General features: G+C 38.4%; 1 protein-coding gene across 3 annotated transcripts in view; it reads left to right on the plus strand.

Moving 5' to 3' along the window:
- The window catches only part of NOL4 (nucleolar protein 4), a 188,148-nt gene that overhangs the window by 18,249 nt on the left and 149,830 nt on the right, over positions 1–20,069 (plus strand). For all 3 annotated transcript variants that reach the window (XM_056485610.1, XM_056485611.1, XM_056485612.1), the window contains exon 2: positions 16,427–16,576. In XM_056485610.1, coding sequence (XP_056341585.1) covers positions 16,427–16,576 — 150 coding nt within the window. The remainder of the gene's footprint in view (positions 1–16,426; positions 16,577–20,069) is intronic.

Here is a 20,069-nt window from a genome sequence, read left to right on the forward strand (position 1 = left end):
AGGGAGGTGACTCCATTCTTCTGTACTCTCATGAGACTCTATCTGGAGGGCTGTGTCCAGGACTGCAGTGCAAAGCACAGAAAGGCATGGATCTGTTGGAGTGGGTCCAGGGAAGGGACACAAACACAACTGGGGGGCTGGAGCACCTCTCCTACAAAGGCAGGCTGAGAGAGTTGGAGCTGTTCAGCCTGGAGAAGAGAAAGCACCAGAGAGAGCTTATTGTAGCCTTTCAGTACTTGAAGGGCTCTTGCAGGAAGGATGGACAGAGAGTTTTCACTAGGTCTGTTGTGCCAGAACAAGGGACAGCCTTTTTAAACTGAAAAAGGGTAGATTAAGATTGGATAGGAAGAAGGGATTTCTTACAATGAGGGTGATGAGGCACTGGAACAGGGTGCCCAGGGCAGTGTGAGTGTCCCATCCCCAGAAGTGCTCCAGGCCAGGCTGTATGAGGCTTTGAACAATTTGATCTGGTAGAAGGCATCCCTGTCCATGAGAGGGGGATTGGAACTAGAGTATCTTTAAGGTCCCTTCCAACACAAACCATTCTGTGGTTCTATGGTTCTGTCATTGTAATTCGTGATGCTCTGAAGGTGAACAATAGCATGCTCAACTGGACACTGTTGTCTTAATAGATTTTTTTTTTATTATTTCAGTGAATATGCAGGCTGAAATATACACCGAATGGAGAAGGAATGTCTATAAGCTATGAGCAGAAACAAGGAGACAGAAAAAAAGGGGGGAAGAAATAAAGGAGCATCTAAGCAGAAAATCTAGTAGGAAAAAATTAAATGGAGCAATGCTTTTTACATCAACATCCAAAATCTGAGTGAAATACAAAAAGATTTTTGGGGTATCATCAGAAATCCTAAAATGTATTTGTCAAAAAAAAAATTGAGTAAAAAAATATTCCTGACTCCTGTGAGAGAGTGTAATGATGGCATTGTGTTGTGAAGTACTCTCAGATGGCAGGTTGCTGTTAAAAATGACTGAACAAGATGGAAAAAGGACAGTAGTAGGGAATAGATAGATGGGATAAAACCCCAGATACAGAATGAAACCCCATCCTAAACTCATTGTATCAGCTGGTGACAGCTACCTCAAGGGTCTGTTCATTTTTCCTAGGCTACATTTAGCAGCTTGCCATGCCAGTGAAATACTGTTAAATCAAATTGAATTTAATTTCACGTATATCCCCACATGAAAACAAGCACACATATTTACCAGACATGCAGCTGTGCCTGTTGTCTCCCCAGAAAGCAAATTTCAGGATACATGCAGAATACCCCCAATGAAAAGTTATGCTATAAATGATTTGATTTGACAGGAAATTACTGTGTCGTTTCCTTTTAAAGGCTGTAGCACAAAAATACAGCACTTAATAGGCTATTTGCACAGACCAGAACAGGGCTTGCCTGGATGGTCTTTTAAAAAATCTTCTTGGTGACCCATGCTGGTTTGGCAGTTGTAGACATACAATTTTGAATTTAGGGTTTACTTGCAATTTGCCTTGTATTTGGCTTGGGTAGCAGATGTGATTTGTGAATAAAGAAAATAGATATTTTTCTTAGAGCAGGCAAGGCTTAAATGATGTAGATGAAGTACATACTCAGTCCTCATAGCTGACTCTGGTTGGTGCAAGTGCATCAAATATTTTCAGTCATTTTGGAGTGAGTAGCTACTATAAAGTGCAAGCAAATGAGTGGGTACGAAGTATTTACAAAGTGAGACATACAATACAAGAATTTCTACTACACTAGCATCCTTGATTTTACTAAATGTTTCATAAAACATGATCTCCTGCAGTGTGTCTTGGGAAATGTAGTCCAGAAAGACTCAAGCCTGACATAAAGAAATTGTCAAAGTTTGAGATAAACAAATTGAAGCTTCTTGTAGGTATAGCAGTATATCAGAAGATGCAGTTTAATGTTGAATTGGTGCATAGAGGAACAACATATGCATTTGAAAATTCAGTCCTTGTTAATGTTTTGTTCAGCAGAATAAAAACATTGCTGTTCATGTTGTCAGCAAGATGAAAACAGATGTTGGCTTTCCTTGTGAGATAAACTTGAAACTTTATAACTGTAGCCATCTCTGATGTGTATGTGAAACTATGATCTCCGCATTTGCTGAGGAATGAAACGTGATGATGTTGTGCCCCTAGTCCTCTGCATGCAAGGCCTCATTTTGGAGAGAACAGGACAATTTGGAAGACTGAGGCATAGTTTATTAAAATCAATGTTACCCTGAGATTAGCTATGTTGGTTACAACATGCTGTTTGTATCTTCAGGGTTGTGATCCCTGTAGAGGTCATTCACTTAAGAGCTGAACTTGATGATCCTTTGGGTGCCTTCCAACTCAGAATATTATGTGATTCTTCAATGGGATTTTAAAATATGCTATTATTTGTGAAGAAGGAATGTGCTGAACCCCTTGCAAGGAAAGCTATTTTTGGTAGGAGATGAAATTGGGCTCCTGGAATTGGGAGATAAGCTGGAAACAAGGCAGTGACATGACAAAGCCTTAGGGAGGTGATCACCTATTTCTCACTGCCACCAAGAGGCCCTTGCTAACTCCTTCTTAGCAGATGTGATCTAGTATGACAGCAGAAATTTATTCTCCAATGAGTCCTAGAGAGGGTTGGTGTCATGCCTGTGCTCCAAGTTAACATAACTAAGAAACAGCAGCACAGCAGTCTGCAAAGCTATTGTGGCAGGCTCTTGGCATAGGCTCAGTCAAAGTTTCTGTGTTTGCCTCTACTAGTCTGCAAAATAGTGTCTCAGAGGCAGTGATGAAACCTACCTCAGATGAATAATTTATGACAAGACAAGAAATTATATTGTGAGCAACAGAAGACAGTCCTGTTTCTGTCAGGGGTGGACTAAGTGACCATTTGATTTTTCTTTCATCTGTCCCTGATTTTCTCTTGTTCTTTCTATCTCAAGAGATCCCAGATGACAAATTCAAGGTAAACTGTCAATTACAACCAGCTCTGGGTTGGATGGCACATCTGTCAGTCAAGTTGTACACATCCTGTGAATGTGAATCCTATTAACTTAATACAGACAATATATACAGATGAGTGAGAAAATGCACAGGTCACTTAATTAAGGTGAATTACAGTTTTGATACAGTTTGAACACAGTACTTTAAACTAAGATATTGAGAGACAGATCACCAAATTCTTCTGAGCCTCATTAATAATATAATCAGTATACCGTGTTTAAAACATAATTGAATTCTAATTCTATGTTTTAACTCTTCTTCCTGTTCTTATAAACAAGTGAGGAACTTAAATTTGTTATATAAAGAGAGAAAGTATAAGTAAGGATGCATGCTCACAGGGAATTGTTGATACAGTGTTTGGTTCATGCTTTGAGCACAGAATTGTATTATTAATTACAAAGCTTTGTATAGTTTGGATATTATCCATTGTAGGTATGACAAAATAAGCATGAATTTTATTAGACAGAGCAGACTGATCTGCATATTTTCTTTCATCAACTGTACTATATATATACTAGTATTATATATAATATCATATATCATATCATATCTTATATATATTTGCATGGAAAGCTTAGTGTGTGGTAGAAATTTCATGGGCATGCCTGAATTAAGGCAGAGATTTGCAAGCACCTCAGTAATAGAGTCTTCAACTTGCAAATACTCTGATTCCCTGTCTTTCATCATGTATCAGATGTTGGGCAAATCTGGTTACCTACTTATTCAAAACACCAGTTCTTGCTGTACTGTTAAGGTAATAATGGTCCTCTTTATTATTTGGCTGTTCCTTTAATTCTATTAGAAAAAGAATTAGTGTGGTGGGCAGCATCATCAGTGATCAGAAGTGGGATGGATGTTCCTCTTTTCTGCACTAAAAAGAAATTATATTATATATCTGTAAAAATTAGGAAGCTGAATTTACTCACTATAACAGAATTTAGAAGTCAGTGTTGTAGTTACCATTGTTTTGAACTGTTTGCTGCTGAGGCATGCTCCAAATTTGATGCAGGAAAAGCTCTGAGTAAAATTCATATAACTGAACATCTAACCTCTTCCTACTATGAATTTACAGTCCAGACATTGCCCATTTTAGTTTCAGAGCAACATAATAAAGGAAAATGATTCCATTTCCTCTCCCATTTAATAATTGATGGTAGATGTGCGTATAAGATAAGACTGCAAAACATTTTAAAGGAAATTTACACAGAGGTTTTAGATACAGGCTTTTGAAGAAGGGCACTGTTATACAGTAAAGGCTCAATGAGAGACACAACAAACATGAACTCATGGAATTTCCCTACCAGTGACACAACTGACACAGATTTTGATTTCCAGCCCTCTGATGAGTGTTGGTGCCTGAACATGCCTGAGAGAACATGTACACAGTCCCTGTGGAAATTGCTAGCCATAAATCTGTTTAAGCCCTGGAAAAAGTGTCTGGAGTGCATGAGGAGCTGCAGATGGAATAAGAAAGGAGCAAGGGGGAGAAAAAGTAGAAGTAGCAGGGAAAATGCATTTTATCTTAGTGCTTCTGTAGAAAAACCAATGTCACTCCTACAAACATTTAAGTAGAGTATTCTTGCTGCTTTCAGAAGGGCATCAAAAAAGGCAAGAAAGACTTTGGTTCTTACAGTGCTTACAGCAAGTTTGATATATCTTGTTCAGAGAAAAAGCCAGTTAACTGGGTCTTCAAAGAAGTTCAGGGGACTGTCTGAGGTCATTGTATCCTTGTAGCGCATAATCCTGCAGGCCAAATAGAGTTTAGTGGGCTTTCCATCATATTTAACATTAGCAAGTGTTTTCTTTACACCAACAGCTTCAATATAATATCTGATACAGAAGAGTTTTCTTTCTAAAGGAGATTACCAAAAGGATTCACAAGGACTCCCTTTTTCAATCAGCACCACCATTTTTCTCTGAGATTCTTTTTATATCTATTTCACTTACATCAGTGTAACAAAAATTAGTTGGCAAGGTGAAGCTGTAGATCAGTGTTGAAAATTTCTCCTAAGCAAAGTCTGGCCAATGTTGACTTCAGTGTACAGTAGCAGCCTGTTTGTGCTGAACGGAGGTATGAACTCCCCATCTGCAGATGTCAGCTTCCGAACTATTCGCGCTGGTCAGGACTGAACATATGGTGGAGCAGTGTTTTTCAAAACTTGGTTCTGCTGGCAAGGATTGGCCTCTTCATGCTGTGGACTTTGTTTATGGTTGAGGAAGGGAGGAAGAGGAAAAGGAATAAAAAGTGGTGTAAATCTGTAATTTGACTATCTGCAACAGTGTTTCCTCACAGAAACACGAGATTTTTGCATCTGGCACTTGTTCTTGTCTGGGTTACCCAGGGGAGAAAAGTGTTGCTGGAGTGAAAAAAAGTGATAGAATTGGGGAAATGTAATTGAATTAAAGAAAAACTCAACAAATAAATTATTGAAGAGGCCCACATAAGCCATATGAGGTAAATTCATAAAACCTGATCTGTGCATACACACATACAAATATTAACAAAACTAAAAAAAAAGGAGTATTCATTATTTACCAATTTAGTTTGATGATACACTTGAGGGTACAAGCCTTCCCTCAGACCTGAGGGAGGATGAATCTGTTTTTTTCCTGTCTTTTTGGAAGGAAAACCTTTTACACCCCTGCATGAAGAATTTTCCTGAGGAACATGGTTAGATATTTGGCTCACAGCATTGCTGGCTACACCAAAATCTTATTGTCAATATCTGACGTGCTATTTACTACTTTTCTTTCAAACCTGGTAGAGAGATTGTGTATCCAATGTTTTGTCTGATTTTTCTGGGTACTGTGCTGCTACATCTGAGAACAGACCCTAACCCCTACAGTTCCTACTTTGCTTATGTTTGTACATCATCAGGGCTGGCACACTGCTGCTGCTGAGACCCCATGCAGGTGGAAGTCAGTGACCCTCATTCTGCTTGTACTGATATGACCCTGAGTCCCCAGTGGCCTCTGTCCCTGGCCAGGTAACATTACCTGTGCAATTACAGAGAGCCCCTTCATAATCTCTGCTCATTTGTCCTTGCAGAAATCTACAGGGATCTCCATTAGAGGCTGCTAATTCGTACTCCAGGAAGGTTTAGTCTGGGAAGTACCTCTTTGCCCCCTGCAACAAGCAGCCTTTTTTCCAGGGTGGGAAGTATATTGGTAATGTTGTCAGAGAGCCATGCCATGTGTGGAACATGCCCTGGAGACTCCTGTCCCCTTTGGCACTGGAGCTGGGGACAGTTGTCATTTTTCTGCACTTGGCCTTGCAAGTGAGGCTGCTGAGCCAGTGCTTAGGCTGTATCAGCACCAAAGCTTTGTGTGGGTCGTGCAAAGCCACTGATGTTTTCTGTACCTTAGGCTGCCTGTACAGCACCAGTGCAGCTCAAAATCTGATCCCCAGTGTCTTTACTGATGATGTTAAAGAGGTTACCAATTAATGGCACTGAATGGGCTGTTGTAGCAGTGGTTTTGGTGACGGACACAGCTGTCCCCTGGGAGATGTGCTGAGACCATGAACTCATTTTGTATAAGCAAGTGAACAGCTGTTGCAGAAGCTTTGATGGGAGAGATTAGGTCACAGGTTTCACCTCCCTGCCACCCCAAGGCTGTTCCTTGACATAGGCAGCAGGTGAAAGGAGGAAGCAACTTCAGGGGCAAAAGCCCTTGGTGGAGTTGCAGCCAGAACCTAGCCACAAAAACACTATATCCCATCAGCAGTTCTCTGATTCATCCTCTTTCCCTGACTTTTTGAAATATTTTACCAATTAACTAGGATTTTGAAGCATTTTTTTTATGTAGACATTTTGTCACTGTGCAGGGTTGATCTGTGGTGTGGTATGCTTTTGGCACTTCATTGCACTGAACACTTGGCACTTGCATTTCACATTATGTATTAAAAAAGCTCCCTCTGCCAACAACCTTACATCAGAGGCTTATAAGTATCCAGGATATAATTTTAATATATATATATTTAATATACATAATTTCACAGGCAGCACTTTGGGGTAATGAGTTCTTATTATTAAAGCTTCACTTTAGTGTTAGGTTACTTTTGGTGTATAGTAGTTGCATTTCATCAGTCTGAAAAAAGGTGGCATTATAGATCTACATTGCATTCCCCTAGTGCTTGAATACCTGTACTCTAAAGTATAGCACACTTTAAATTGTAATTGAGCAATTGTTCATTTTTGGAGCATGACAGGAACATTAAGAGTTAACATTTATTTAGTAGCTTGCCCATTTCTTTTTGCTGAGCTGATGACAATACTTGATCTTATAATTTAGGAAAAAACCCTGAACATACTAAGCAGGCTCACACTAAGATTCACATCCATTCATTTAAAAATCCCCTACAGTCAAAAAAATTTGAGGAGCATTAGTTGGTTTATCCTTGTACTTTTATTTGGGAAAAGCAAATCTTTTCATCCTCAGCAGATGCAAAGAACTGTCTTTGAGACCTGAAACTAAAGTAAAACTAAGTTGTATATGTATTATAATTGCTACTAACTTTTGGAAAGGAAGTTTCATGGAAATGCCTGTACAGTGTGCTGATCTGTTGGAGTGGGGAGCTGAAGTCCCTTCCCTTTAAAACACTCAGGAGTAGCTGACCCTTCCAGATTAGCTGTGAGATTGAAAAGGCAGATTCCCTGCCAAAGCATTTAGCTTGGCATTGCAGTCTCCTCTGGAAAAGTGCTGGAGCAACTGTTCACAGCTTGGCAGATAAAATTATCAGATAAAATGTATGAAGAGTAGAAGGACATGAAAAAGACAATGTCATTTCAGTATTCATACACTTAGTGGACACTTGTGCTTCAGTGAGTTGTTATCCTTCAGTGTTTTTACTTAGTCTGATGGTGTGTTTACAGTTTTTTTTTAACAGCTGAAGAAATCTGTGCACAGTAAGATTACCTCCAGCCTTAGAATATCTTCTTTGAAACTTATTCAGTGTCTTAGGAGAAATCTTATAGTTATCTTAGTACTTACCTCTGTGTTCAGTTTTGCTTTCAGTAAAAGAATAAAATGTTACTCTAATGGGATGAATTTTCACACATTTTCATATTGTTTCGTGGTAGAACTGAAATGTTGACAGCTTTTTAGGCTTAAAATCTGCAATTTCTTAGAATTCACAGTATTACAGAAAATTCTGGTAGAAGGTCCTTATGCCTAGATGAATCCTTTAATGAGTCATGAAGAAGGAATACATGCACTAAAACTTGGGTCATGAATGTGAACTTAAACAAAAAAGCTTCAGTTAGTTTGGTTCTCTGTTCAGTTACCCTTCATGTCCAAGCTATGTTTATTAGCTCTCAGCTACTTACCAAAAAATGAATTTGAAGAGGACAAGTGAAGTGTGCTGGATATTTCCAGACCTGTCATGAACCTTTGAAAAAACTAAACTTCAAAGTCAAAACTTAATTCTTGCTAATAGAATACTAACCCATTTCAGGGAACAGGAAATAAGACAGTCCAGTTATCAAAAAAAAAAAACAGTTATTGCTTCTCTTTTAAAATATAAGCTTCAGAAAAAACTCTTCTGAAACTTCCTAAGATCAGAAATTATTTTTGAGGCAATTTTTCAAAATTAAGAATTTGTAAGTAAATTATAGTTAAGTTCAAGTTAACAAAATAATTTAATTCAAGAAATTGCTTTCTTTTACAATTTGCAGATTTTGCTTTGTTATTGTCATTATTATTATAAATTTGCCATAATTTTTCAGCTTTGAAATGCAAGCTACCATTCCCCTGCAGGTATTAAATGTGCTTTTCCTCTCTCTCTCTCTCTCTCTCCAGTTCTAGCTTTGCTTCAATTGAAATTGTCACATACATTTCACTCAATATGGTGCATGTAGTGCCTGCCTTACTTTTTCATGTACTAAGTACACCAACTCAATGAACTTTTGTAGACAGAATAGAGCATTAATTTGCTTTCTCTGTCAAAAACTAATAAAAAAATGGCCAGCTGCATATAATGATGGAAGCATCATCTGTTGTTTTAGCAGGCTAAGTAGGCAGGAATTTGCTGGAGAGGGAAGCATTTGGAAGGAGTAATGTGGCAAATAAGGTCTCTGTTTCAAAATCAGTGTTTGTTCAGCTTCTTTCTGATCTCCTGAGTCACACCAGGGCCATGTGTGTCCCTGAGCTAGGTAGTTATATAGCTTTCTCATCAGTTTGGGTAAAGTTCATCACAAAAATCCTTGTCTTGTTGCCTTATTAAGGAAGCTATGTCTGTATTTACATTGGCATTTTAGTTTGGAAAATGAGTATGTCTTTGGAACAAAGCTCCTGACCACGCTTGCTGGGCTTTGTTTCACAGTGTAATATTTCTTCAGTATAGAAACAGACTCATTTCAGTGAAAGAAAACTGGCATTTGATAGATATGCACCTACTGGGTTATGACCAGAGTTGTGCCCATTGCAGAGGTCCAGGTTAGAGATATCCTGAAATGCTTACAGGGTGGCATGAGCTCCTTAGTATCATGGAGCTTTGCCCCACTTGCTGATGGAGATCCAGCTTCATAACCAGTGGTGTTTGGTTAGCCTGCAGCCATGGACTTCACAAACAGTGAAGTGTGACCCAGCTGCTGACACTCTTTTGTTCAGAAGGGTTGTGTAAATGTTTAAACAACAAAGGAAGGAAAAGAAAAAAAAATCAAATGCTGAGGGAAAAGGGTATTCAGACCTCAGTTAAGAAGCAACTCTTAACTGTGAAGAGTGAGCTGCAACCAGGGCTCTGCCTGTCCTATGTTCCTTACAGGGTTTCCTGCCATCCCTTCAAGGCTCTGAATGCAGCCATCTTTTTGAAATTACCTCTTGTTTCCCATGTCCTTGTTTTTGGTAGGAAACTCAAGAGTCATTACATGCACTCTATGTTTTAGTTCAAATATCTTCTGCACTCTCACTGATGATAGATCTGCCTTTCACAGTCACAGAATGGGCCAGGCTGGGAGGGACCACAGTGGCCCTCTGACCCAACCTCTCTGCTCAAACAGGCTCATCCTAAAGCACATGGCACAGGGTTGTGTCCAGACAGTTCTTGAGTATCTCCAGCGAGGCAGACTCCACACCTCTCTGGGCAATATGTTCCAGTGTGTGGAACACACTGCACAGTAAAGAAGTTTTTCCTCATATTCAGGTGGAACTTCCTGTGCATCAGTTTCTACCTCTTGCCATCCATATACACTTCTGAAGAAAGATGAGAAAGAAAAGTTTTGCCCTTTAATATGCAAAGAGCATTAAATATTTAACTCAGAGACCACTGGCCAGGTTATCATCCTATTCATGCCAAAGGAACCTCTGAAAATATCTTTGAAAATATTTAATGTATCATGAAATAATCTCTGGGCCTATTTTACCATGCTTCAATGTGACAGACTTCCTTTTACAGTTTGGCAAGTTGAGTTTCACAACCCATTCTCTCTACGTGCTAGAGCTTAATTTAATGGAGCTAGTGATCCACACCATGATGGCCTCACCTGAAATGCCTCAGTAGGAGCCCTTTGGGATGGGATATTTTAGACTTACAGGGCACCCAACACTCACCTCTCCCTGTTTATAGACAGAGATTTGGCTTTTGTGCTTTCTTATAATCTGGAACAGTTCAAGAGATAAAGGAGAAAGGGACTTCTGCTCAGTATTGATTTGTTTTGTTGTATGGAACTCACCTATCAAGCCAGTCCAGTAAGAGAAACTTTTTGTCACCTTCAGCTTTCATAATACACCAAAACTTAGTGTCTGTTGTTTAGTTTTAGTCTCTTATCTCAAAGGGTAAATTAATTTGCCATTTTACTTGACTTTATTATCTTTTTTTCTCATTATCTATGTCTACATTTAGTTTGACTCATTGCTGCCATGTCCTAGCTTATTTGTGTAGTTATTGTAATGTATGTTTTTTCTAAAGGGAGAACTTGTCAGCTGGAAATAGTTCTGGTGTGTATCTGTTTTACTATAACTCTGATTTTTCCTGTCTCCATCTGCTGGTAAAAAATGAGATTTGCTGTTCAAACAATATAATGAGGAACAGAAGCTGTAAATTTCAAATAATAAATATTCCTTTTGCCATTACAGACACTTTCCATTTTGAATTGGATATAAATGATCAGTTTATTTATTTTAGGCTACTTAATAATAGCTACCAAATACTAATAACTTTTGCTCTTTTGTGGATTTTCACTGTGCTGACAAGAATGAGTCAGATATTCAAATGGATGTACTCATAACCTGGGAGCTCAAATACATAGGCTGATTAAAGTAATTTGTTAATTTCTATGGGAGTAAGAGGAATTATAAAGCAGTCATCCCTATTTTTAAATATCAATATTTTTTACAGCTACTGAACAAGCAGATAAAATAAATAATGCACAATGGGATTTTCAATTTCTAATTTGTTTTGAATTATTTCTGCAGACAGATATATAGGGTTTATGTTATACATCAACTACCATTGCTTCCTCCTAACATTTTCCATACAAAATTTTCCTATCTTGAACACAGAGGGAGTAAAACATCTACATATAATCATGTCAGGAGCTCATTATGCATGAACTAACAACATGTAGGGCTATGAACAAAACTTTTTGTTCATTCAGTCTACAGTGTTTCAGTCATCAAAAAACTTTGCTTCCCATTCAGGGGAAATTCAAAATGTACCAGTCAGCAGAGGTGTGGAGACATAAATGAGCTTTAACTCTGCTGCTGTCTGAACTGATTATATGAGAAAAATATTACACATCGTATTTCTGCATTCAAAGCAGTCTTAGATTTATATGTGATGTATATTATGTAATGAAATATTTAGGTGCATTGTCTGTTGAGCAGATTTGCACCTGCTCCTAATGTTTTGTAGGTGCTTCTGGCTTTGATGCTTTTACAACAGAGGTTTTTATAGACCTGAACATTTTCTATAAAACTATCAACCAACTTTCCTTTTATTTTCTATTTCCGTCTATCATGTCTTTATAGGACTATTTTGCAAACGCTGTCAAGATGCTGATAGTTATATTCATTCACAAAGCAAGAGGGTGTTTTATGAGATCTATTTCCTCCTAGAAATTTCAACAGGAGATGGGGCAGCTATTCTCAAGCAAGGAATTATAAGCACTTTTGTTTCAGTGGCATTAATTTTAAAGGCTTGTATTAAATTTTTTTTCTCCTCTGCAAAGTAACTATAAAAACGACAACCTTTCATTTAATAGATATTTTTGCTGCCTTAAGAGTTTTATCTATTCACTTTACTGGCAAACTTTCTTCCTTTCTTTACTCCGACAAGCCCTGTAGATTCAATCTCAATAAAAGATGTTGTCTCTCCACCCATCCTGGTCCAAAGGGATCCTTAGCACTTTCTGGGAAGTGCACAACTCTCTTTAAAATTCACTTCTGTTCAGAAATTTATTCTTTTTCTAGATATCTAAAAAAACAAACAAGGAAACAACTTTAATCTCAGAGTACAAATAGATTTTGTAGTGCTGAATATGAAAAGAGACCTTTCTTTATTTTTATCCTAAGAACATAAGGAGATCTTTGGATATACATAAAACCAAGGGTAAACAGGAAAAATTGTAATGCAAAGAGTAAAATGAAGTAACATCTCACTGACAGAGATTGAAACCATTCCAGCAGCTATGAGGATGAATGTAGTTTGTCAGTGTCTGTGACACTGCTGGCCAGAGAGGCATTTGGGACAACTGGTTTAGGACAGGGCACAGCACACTTCAGTGATGGCTGAAAGGAGAGGAATGAAACAGCCTGAAAGATTTGAGGGTCTAAGTCCAATGCTTGAAGTAAAGCATTCAGTGAGATTTCCATTCCAAAGTAATTTTTGAAAGTGAGGCTTGGACTCCTTCCATGCTGAATAAAAAGTCCTAAAAATATCTCAGTGATTTATAAATATCCTCCTTGCTATTCCAGAGTTGTTACTGTCCAACTCACTTTGAAAGTGGTATTTAAGCTTCCTAGAGTTATCAATAAGAAATTCAATTAATATCTACCCAAGACAGGATTTACTCGTACTATCCCTGACAGATATTTGCCTAACCTGGTCTCAAAATCCTCCTATGACACACACCTACAGCCTCCCCAGGCAAACTGTTACTGTACTTGACTATCTACATCACTAGTAAGTTTTTCCAAATGTCTGATGTAAATCTCTCGTGCTGTGGTTTAAGCCTATTACTTGTCCTGTCCCTTGTGGACATTTCATAGCCTTTCAGTCATGGGAATAGCATTATGATGCCTTCTCTCATTCAGTTTGTTTTTTTTTTTTTTAAGCCTTAGTTGAGGCTAAAAAACTGTCCCCTTAGGCACTTTGAAATTTTTTACCCAAAGTCAGCTTATAAAGCAGAGATGCTTTGTTAATGCCTTTATGAAATAGCAATTTCATGATAAAAGTGTAGTGTAATGGCATATGGCAGAAAACCCTGATACAACTGCATCCACTTCAGAGACTTCATGGTTTAAATGGAGATTTGAAGTTTTATCGTTTGCCCTGCTTTTTACCTATTGGGATGTCAGTATGGAATATCAAAACTGCCAGTAAGTAGCTACCTTATTCAAATTACTCAGCTGGTGTATTGCTTCTGCAGCTGAGGCTTACAGCTCTGCACAGCGTTTCCTGTTGCTGGATGAACTGAACAGTTCACTCACAGCACCTTGGCACCTTCTGCAGCGCTGCAGGTGTTCTGAATCAGGGTCTACCTTATTGTCTTAGATAGCACCAGCAAGATGAAGCCAACTTAGTCATGTCCAGGTTCCTCTAGATAAAGTTACAGATGTAGATATGGAATTATAGCCCTGTCTTCCCCGAAGCAGTTTCTACTATGTTTAAACAATTTCTTTCCTACCCTTTTTGATTGAAAAGGTTTGGGAAGTCTGTATTCCTTTTCTAGAACTTCAATTAGAAGTCATGACAACTTGTGCAGACTTTTCTTCTGTGTATTTCTAGAAGTACTGTCAATGCTTATTGATTTAGTCAGGTACATGGAGAAACACCCCTTCAAGAGCACCCCCAGATCATACCTGCCAACCTTTGGGTGTCCATGTCTGGGGAGGGAGGTAGGAGGACCATTAGATAGAGCACTGCACACTGTGGCCACCAAAAGCAAAATAAGTTTCATTTTCGAGTTTCTTCTTTAAATGTATTCGTAATGGTTGCATGTGTCACCTCTGCTGAGGTGGCATCTCAGGTTTTAAATTAATATTGTTGTAATGCATTTCTTTTTAATTAAAAAAGAGAGCTCCCTCGTAGGAAATCTCATAAAACAAAACTCATTAGTAATAAACAGATTAAATCTTTGTCAGTTAATCAACACTATAAACTTCTGAGTATTTGGAGAGCAGTGTGAGATAACACTGTCGTCATAATAAGAGTGTTTGAAATCATCAGGGATCCCACTGTGCTGTTTGGGTGGTGAGAAAATAATGATTGAAGATGGGCCCCCCTATAGTGCTCACATGTGAATTCCCCTAAAGATTAAAGCTGCAAAGATCTGAATTTGATGTTGGGCCTATCTCTAGAGCAAGTTGTTTTTTTAAATAGTAGGCAGTGGTGGTGGATAGTACCATGCAAATTCTTAATGAAGCTTAAACAAAAACCTGTCACAATGCCACAAAGTTTTTGAGCTGGTGGTCAGTGACTGATCATGGGCTGGGAGCTTCACAGATTTTTCAGATCAACTGCTCCCAGTGGCTTTAACCTGTGGTGGAGATTGCCCTGCAAATTCTTCATGTTCTTCCACCCTGAATCCTCAACACAGTCATTTCCATCAGAGCTGCGGCAGTCCTCTCATCGCACATGCACCAGCTGTCTCCTGGGGATAAAGAACACAAAGGGAGAGACCATGTAGCTTTGGGCAGGGATCTCTCTGAAGAAGGTTGGGCGTACTAGAGCAGGACAGGGCATAACCTGTCTGGCTGGTGGTGTATCAACACCTCCTAACCCACCATCACTTGGAATAATGCACATTTAGAAGGTTACGCTCTAAAGGCATTGGCATTTTCTCCATTGCTCCTAGGAACGTGTCAGAGCTCCTCTGTGTCACCCTGGGGGGTTCTTTGGAGCCATTGGGATTATTTGGGTTCTTCTTTTGAAATATATGAAAAATGAAAATGGGCTGGAATAAAAATAGGGGGAGTGAGAAAAATGAATCATGTTTGTCCACATACAGCAAACCTAGTGGAGCGAGTTAGCAAGTTAACTTGCATGGGAACAGCAAGTGGGAGTCATGCATAATTATTACCTTTTAATTCCTCATCTTTATCTTTATTTGGTCATTACAGCCTTAATTGCATGTATTTTGTCATAGAAGTGCCCATGTAAATCAGTTTTGTTGTGACATTAACTAAGCGAGCAGTAATGGTATTACAAAATATTTTCCTTTTGGAACACTGTTATTGCTTAAAATACATAGTGAATGTTAGGTTATACTGCTGCCTCCAAAGATCTAAATTTGAAAACAGTGTTGGAGTACAAGTGAATTGGCCATTCTTATTTTATTCTTCATATACTGGTGTTGTATTACAAGCTGCAGCCTGCTTGATAGATGTCTATTCTGGAAAAACAAGAGTCCCAGTTCCTGCTCCTTCATTAGAACTGAGTCCATAGGCAGCTGTAAAACAAACAAAACCTCATGTGGATGGTACTGTTAAAAAAGCAGGAGCCAAACTGAGCTGGTTAATTTCAGAGACGTTGGGGACTGTTTCTTTTCAGAAGTCTTTAGCTGCCATGACACTATCACTTTTGAAAATCAGATGCTAGGTGTTCTCACTTTTCCACTTCTTCCAACTGGACATCTGCGTGCAAAAGTAGAAAATATTTAAAACATCCCTTTCTTTTCCTCATATTGTGGTATGTGTTCATATTGTATGTCTTCAAGCAATTTTTGCAGGGGCAAATTGTTTATAACAACTTCCTTCATATTCATATTTACAGTCATCTCCTTGAATTAAAACCTTTTATTAAACACCTTTATGAAATGCTAGGCACAGATTTACTGGGAAGGGAATAAGAGAATAAAAGAGCTGTTGCATGCTTAATAACAACCACATAATGCATTTTTGTGCCATGTGTTTGGGACTGCTTCTGCCTTTGAATCATGTTTGTGTGTTGGGAGAAGGAAGCACAGATACTTTTTGTTTGGTTTTTTTAAATACTGGAGTGGAAGATCACTTCCTCTCAAGAGGCCAAATGCCCTGGTTTGGCAAAATGGGCTGCTTGCAAGGTCTATGTGATCCTTCTGATCACACAGCTTTCCTACAATACTGTGTCTGTTATTTTCAGGGTGGGTGATCTTCAGATATTAATGGGTCTTTAACTCCCTTCTAAAAAAGGACAATGCGTCTCATGATTATCATAATTTGTCTATTCATCTTGTCTCCCTTACTTTTTCTGTTCTCTCTCTTTTTTTTTTTTTCCCTTTTCAGGATGGAGTAGGTGTAGATGAGAAGCTGTCTTTACGGCGGGTGGCCGTCGTGGAAGATTTCTTTGACATTATCTATTCCATGCATGTTGAAACTGGGCCCAATGGAGAACAAATCAGAAAACATGCTGGACAAAAGAGAACATACAAAGCAGTAAGTAAAAAAAACAGCTAAAAGTGAACATGACTCTCTAAAAATGTGAGCTATTTGGGTTTAGTCGCATGGCATGAGATTTGTGGGGGTTTTTTTTCCAATTAGTACTGACACCCTCACTCAAATTGATTTCAGAGATCTTTCATTAGTGCATGAAAACATACTGGTTAGAAATCACATTTGCTGTGTAATAAGGGCCACATCCACTGACTTCACTAGAGATTCTCTCATTGGTACAAGAGGAGAATTTGCTATTTCTGTAATGGTTTCACAATTTTTCTAATAGCTCTGTATTAATTAATTGCCATTAAATGGATGAAGTATTAGAGAAGACTTTGAAGGTATTGTCACAACTTGGCTAAATGGATTGCTGTATTTCAGCATGTAAATGAAGGTGCCTTATAGTTTATTGCCTCAGACTAAGTAATACCTAATGGTTTAATGGTATGAAAAATTATAAATGTCCTAAATTCAAAGGGCTGGAAAACTACTAGCTACCATAAGGAAAGTGTTGAGGGGGCACCTCCCATACCTGCATAGACTGGCTAGTAGAGAGAAAATATTATTTCTAAAATTTTAATTGCATAAATACAGTCTTAAAATAGCTATAAATAGCCTTTGGGATTAGTGACACAAATAGAGCACTTTACTGTCTTATGGAGAACTAATGAAACATTTGCTGCACTTTGCCAAGGTGCATAAAATGCATGGTGTTGCCTGGATTTGGGTGACCAGCTTTCCATGTGCAGGGCTGTGGTAGTGCCAGGCACACTCAGAAGTTGATCCTGACCCACCTGCCCAGCTGTCTCCAGTTGCTGAAGGACCAGGGGCTCCCCCAGGGTGGCAGGGTAGGGGTGCCCAGCCAGACCCCATCACACTGCCCTGGCCAGACTGCAGGGCACCCAAGGCACCTCTCCCCCTGGTCCCGGAGGGATGAGGCTGGCAGGGAGCTGTGGACAGGCCCTGAGGTGACCTATCACCCTGAACACAGCTCTTCATCTTAAAAACAGCCTGCAGTTATGTGAGCTGTTCTTCATCAGAGGTCACCAGAATATGGGGAAGCTCCAGGTTTCTGATTCAATTTTGGCTGTAAGAAACAGCTGTTTTTCCATTATTGTTTTTTTTACCCTGATAGCAATCTTTCCTCTGTATCTGTGAATCCCTTCACAGATATTTTATTTATAGGCTATTTCAGATGGTTTGTTGTGGGATAAGCTCTTGGCAAAATTTCTTATAATTTGTTCCCAGAGGTATTGACCTTAAGATAGACATATGAAGACATCTTTCATCTTAGTGTGCTTTTGTAGGGCTTGGAGTGTTATTTCAGGTTGAACTAACGCAAACTCTCTAAATTAATTTTCATCTGGCACCTCAGCCATTTTGATACTTTGTCTTCTCTTTCAGAAAACATTAGAAAAGTGATATTTTCCGTTGACCTTTCTCTTTTTATTTTGTTTTACCTCAGTAGGCTTTTCAAAGGTATAGGTCACAAACATCTTAGAGTAATATACAGCTATAAGGATTGCTGCCAACTATAAATACAATACTTCAAGTCATCATCCCACAAACGTGTGCCAAGTATAATATTTATTACTGTGAGAATCCCATGATTGCAGGTCAGATAAGAAATTTGTTTTTTGTGAATAGCATAAAAGACTAGTGTGTCTTTGGTGAGAAGAATTATTTATGCAGATTCAGTAGCCTACACAGCAGTTCCATCTATTGTCAACTTTTATTGCAATTGAGACATGAACCTGTTGCATCTTTAAGGATGCCCAAACACAAGTTTTTGTCATTATTGGTCTGCAATATTTGTACATTCATGTAAGTGTTTATTAACTTATCAAGGACATTGAATCATCTTTCCCAGTGACAGGATTAACATATATAACTTTGAAAGACTTCCATAGATTAAAAAAATGGAAAAAAAGACTCCAGAAGAAACAAATTCCAATTCTTGCTCTCTATTCTGACATAAAAATTAGGTTAAGTAAACAGACATCAAACTCTACCAGACCATCCAGGGAAATGCATGTTCCTTTGCTGGACCTGTCCATGAAAATGCCTTTAGTAAATTAAGAGCTGTAGTGTCAGTCTGTTCCAGGAAGCCACGCAGTATCTACCTCCTCTGTGGCACTGTAAGGATGAAAAAGGTAATAGCTCAGGTAACTGTCTCCCAAAACATTATACTCTAAAAGCTTTGTAAATCAAACTGAAGTACTTTGGCGGGGTCTAATTTCATTAAGTGAATCTGGAACAAGATTAATTTAGTCTTATTTCTTTATTCACATATCAGAAGTGAATCATCCCTGAGATCTCTGCATGTATTTATCATGCATAAGTATTCACCAAATGGTTTGAGTGAAGAACTTTTATAGGAGACATGGTTCACAAACTGTATGCTACAATTGCTATTTGTAATTCACCCCAGCATGATGTAGTCACATTGCTTCTCTTCTCTAACTGAATAACCAAAATAGGTTATTGTCTTTTGGTTTTTTTAACAGAGAAATTATTGGGAGAAAACACCACAATTTTGGTACATGAACTTCTGAAGTTCAGAAATACTGTAATGGATTTTGGGTACCTAACTATATCTGAAAAATTAATGGCATAGCCCTTGAGAATTTGCAACATATTGACTTTAAATTATTAAGTTGCTTATATATTGTGTGAGTCTCATTTTCAATAGTGAACCTGCTCTACTGAAAGTTTTGAATACCGCTCAAGCATCATTGGAAGGGTAATGAAATTGTCAAAGAAGACTTAATTAACTACTGTCTGCATTTGCATAGAGTAACTAATTTGGTATAGCTAGAGTCTTTTTAATTTTTGATGGAGTCACCCTGGGTACTGGAGTGCTAAAATACATCAGAATGTCTCTCTAAAAATGTGTTCAGAGCACTTGACAAACTCAGTTAGGGAATCTGCACTGCCTTGTTTATGTTAACTGCATGGAAATGCATGATATTTTTACAACTGATTGATTTGAGTGGAACTTCCTGCACCAGCTCTGTGCAGGAAGATAAATAGGATGTGGTACTTGAGACCTCTTAAAGAGTAGTGTACTGGAAAGAGAGCCTTTCCATTTCATTTGGGGCAGCAATGTACCAAGCTCAAACTTTAGGATTTTTGGCACAAACCCTCTAGATAAATTAGGAAAGCATCTGTCCTTCAATATTTAAGTTTAGAATAAGGTCCCATTCTCTTCTCTTCTGCACATTAAAAGACCAGAAGGGAATTGTATGAACTCAGTGTGTATGATGTGGGAGAGCTTTCAAGGTTTGAAAATAAGCAAAACAGGAGGAGTGTCCTCTGTCACTGGCAGATTTTGCTCATTTTGGGTTCCTGATTTGTATGCAAGGCAAGATTGATGTGCTGTGTTCCTTGCCAGCATAACTTAGGTAGATCTATACCAGCAAATAACCCAGATGTGGCTTGTATATGCAAAATGAAACCAAGAACAGTAAATCATATCCAAAATATGCCAGAC

Source organism: Oenanthe melanoleuca, chromosome 2 (assembly GCF_029582105.1).
Source record: "Oenanthe melanoleuca isolate GR-GAL-2019-014 chromosome 2, OMel1.0, whole genome shotgun sequence".
NCBI lineage: Eukaryota > Metazoa > Chordata > Aves > Passeriformes > Muscicapidae > Oenanthe > Oenanthe melanoleuca.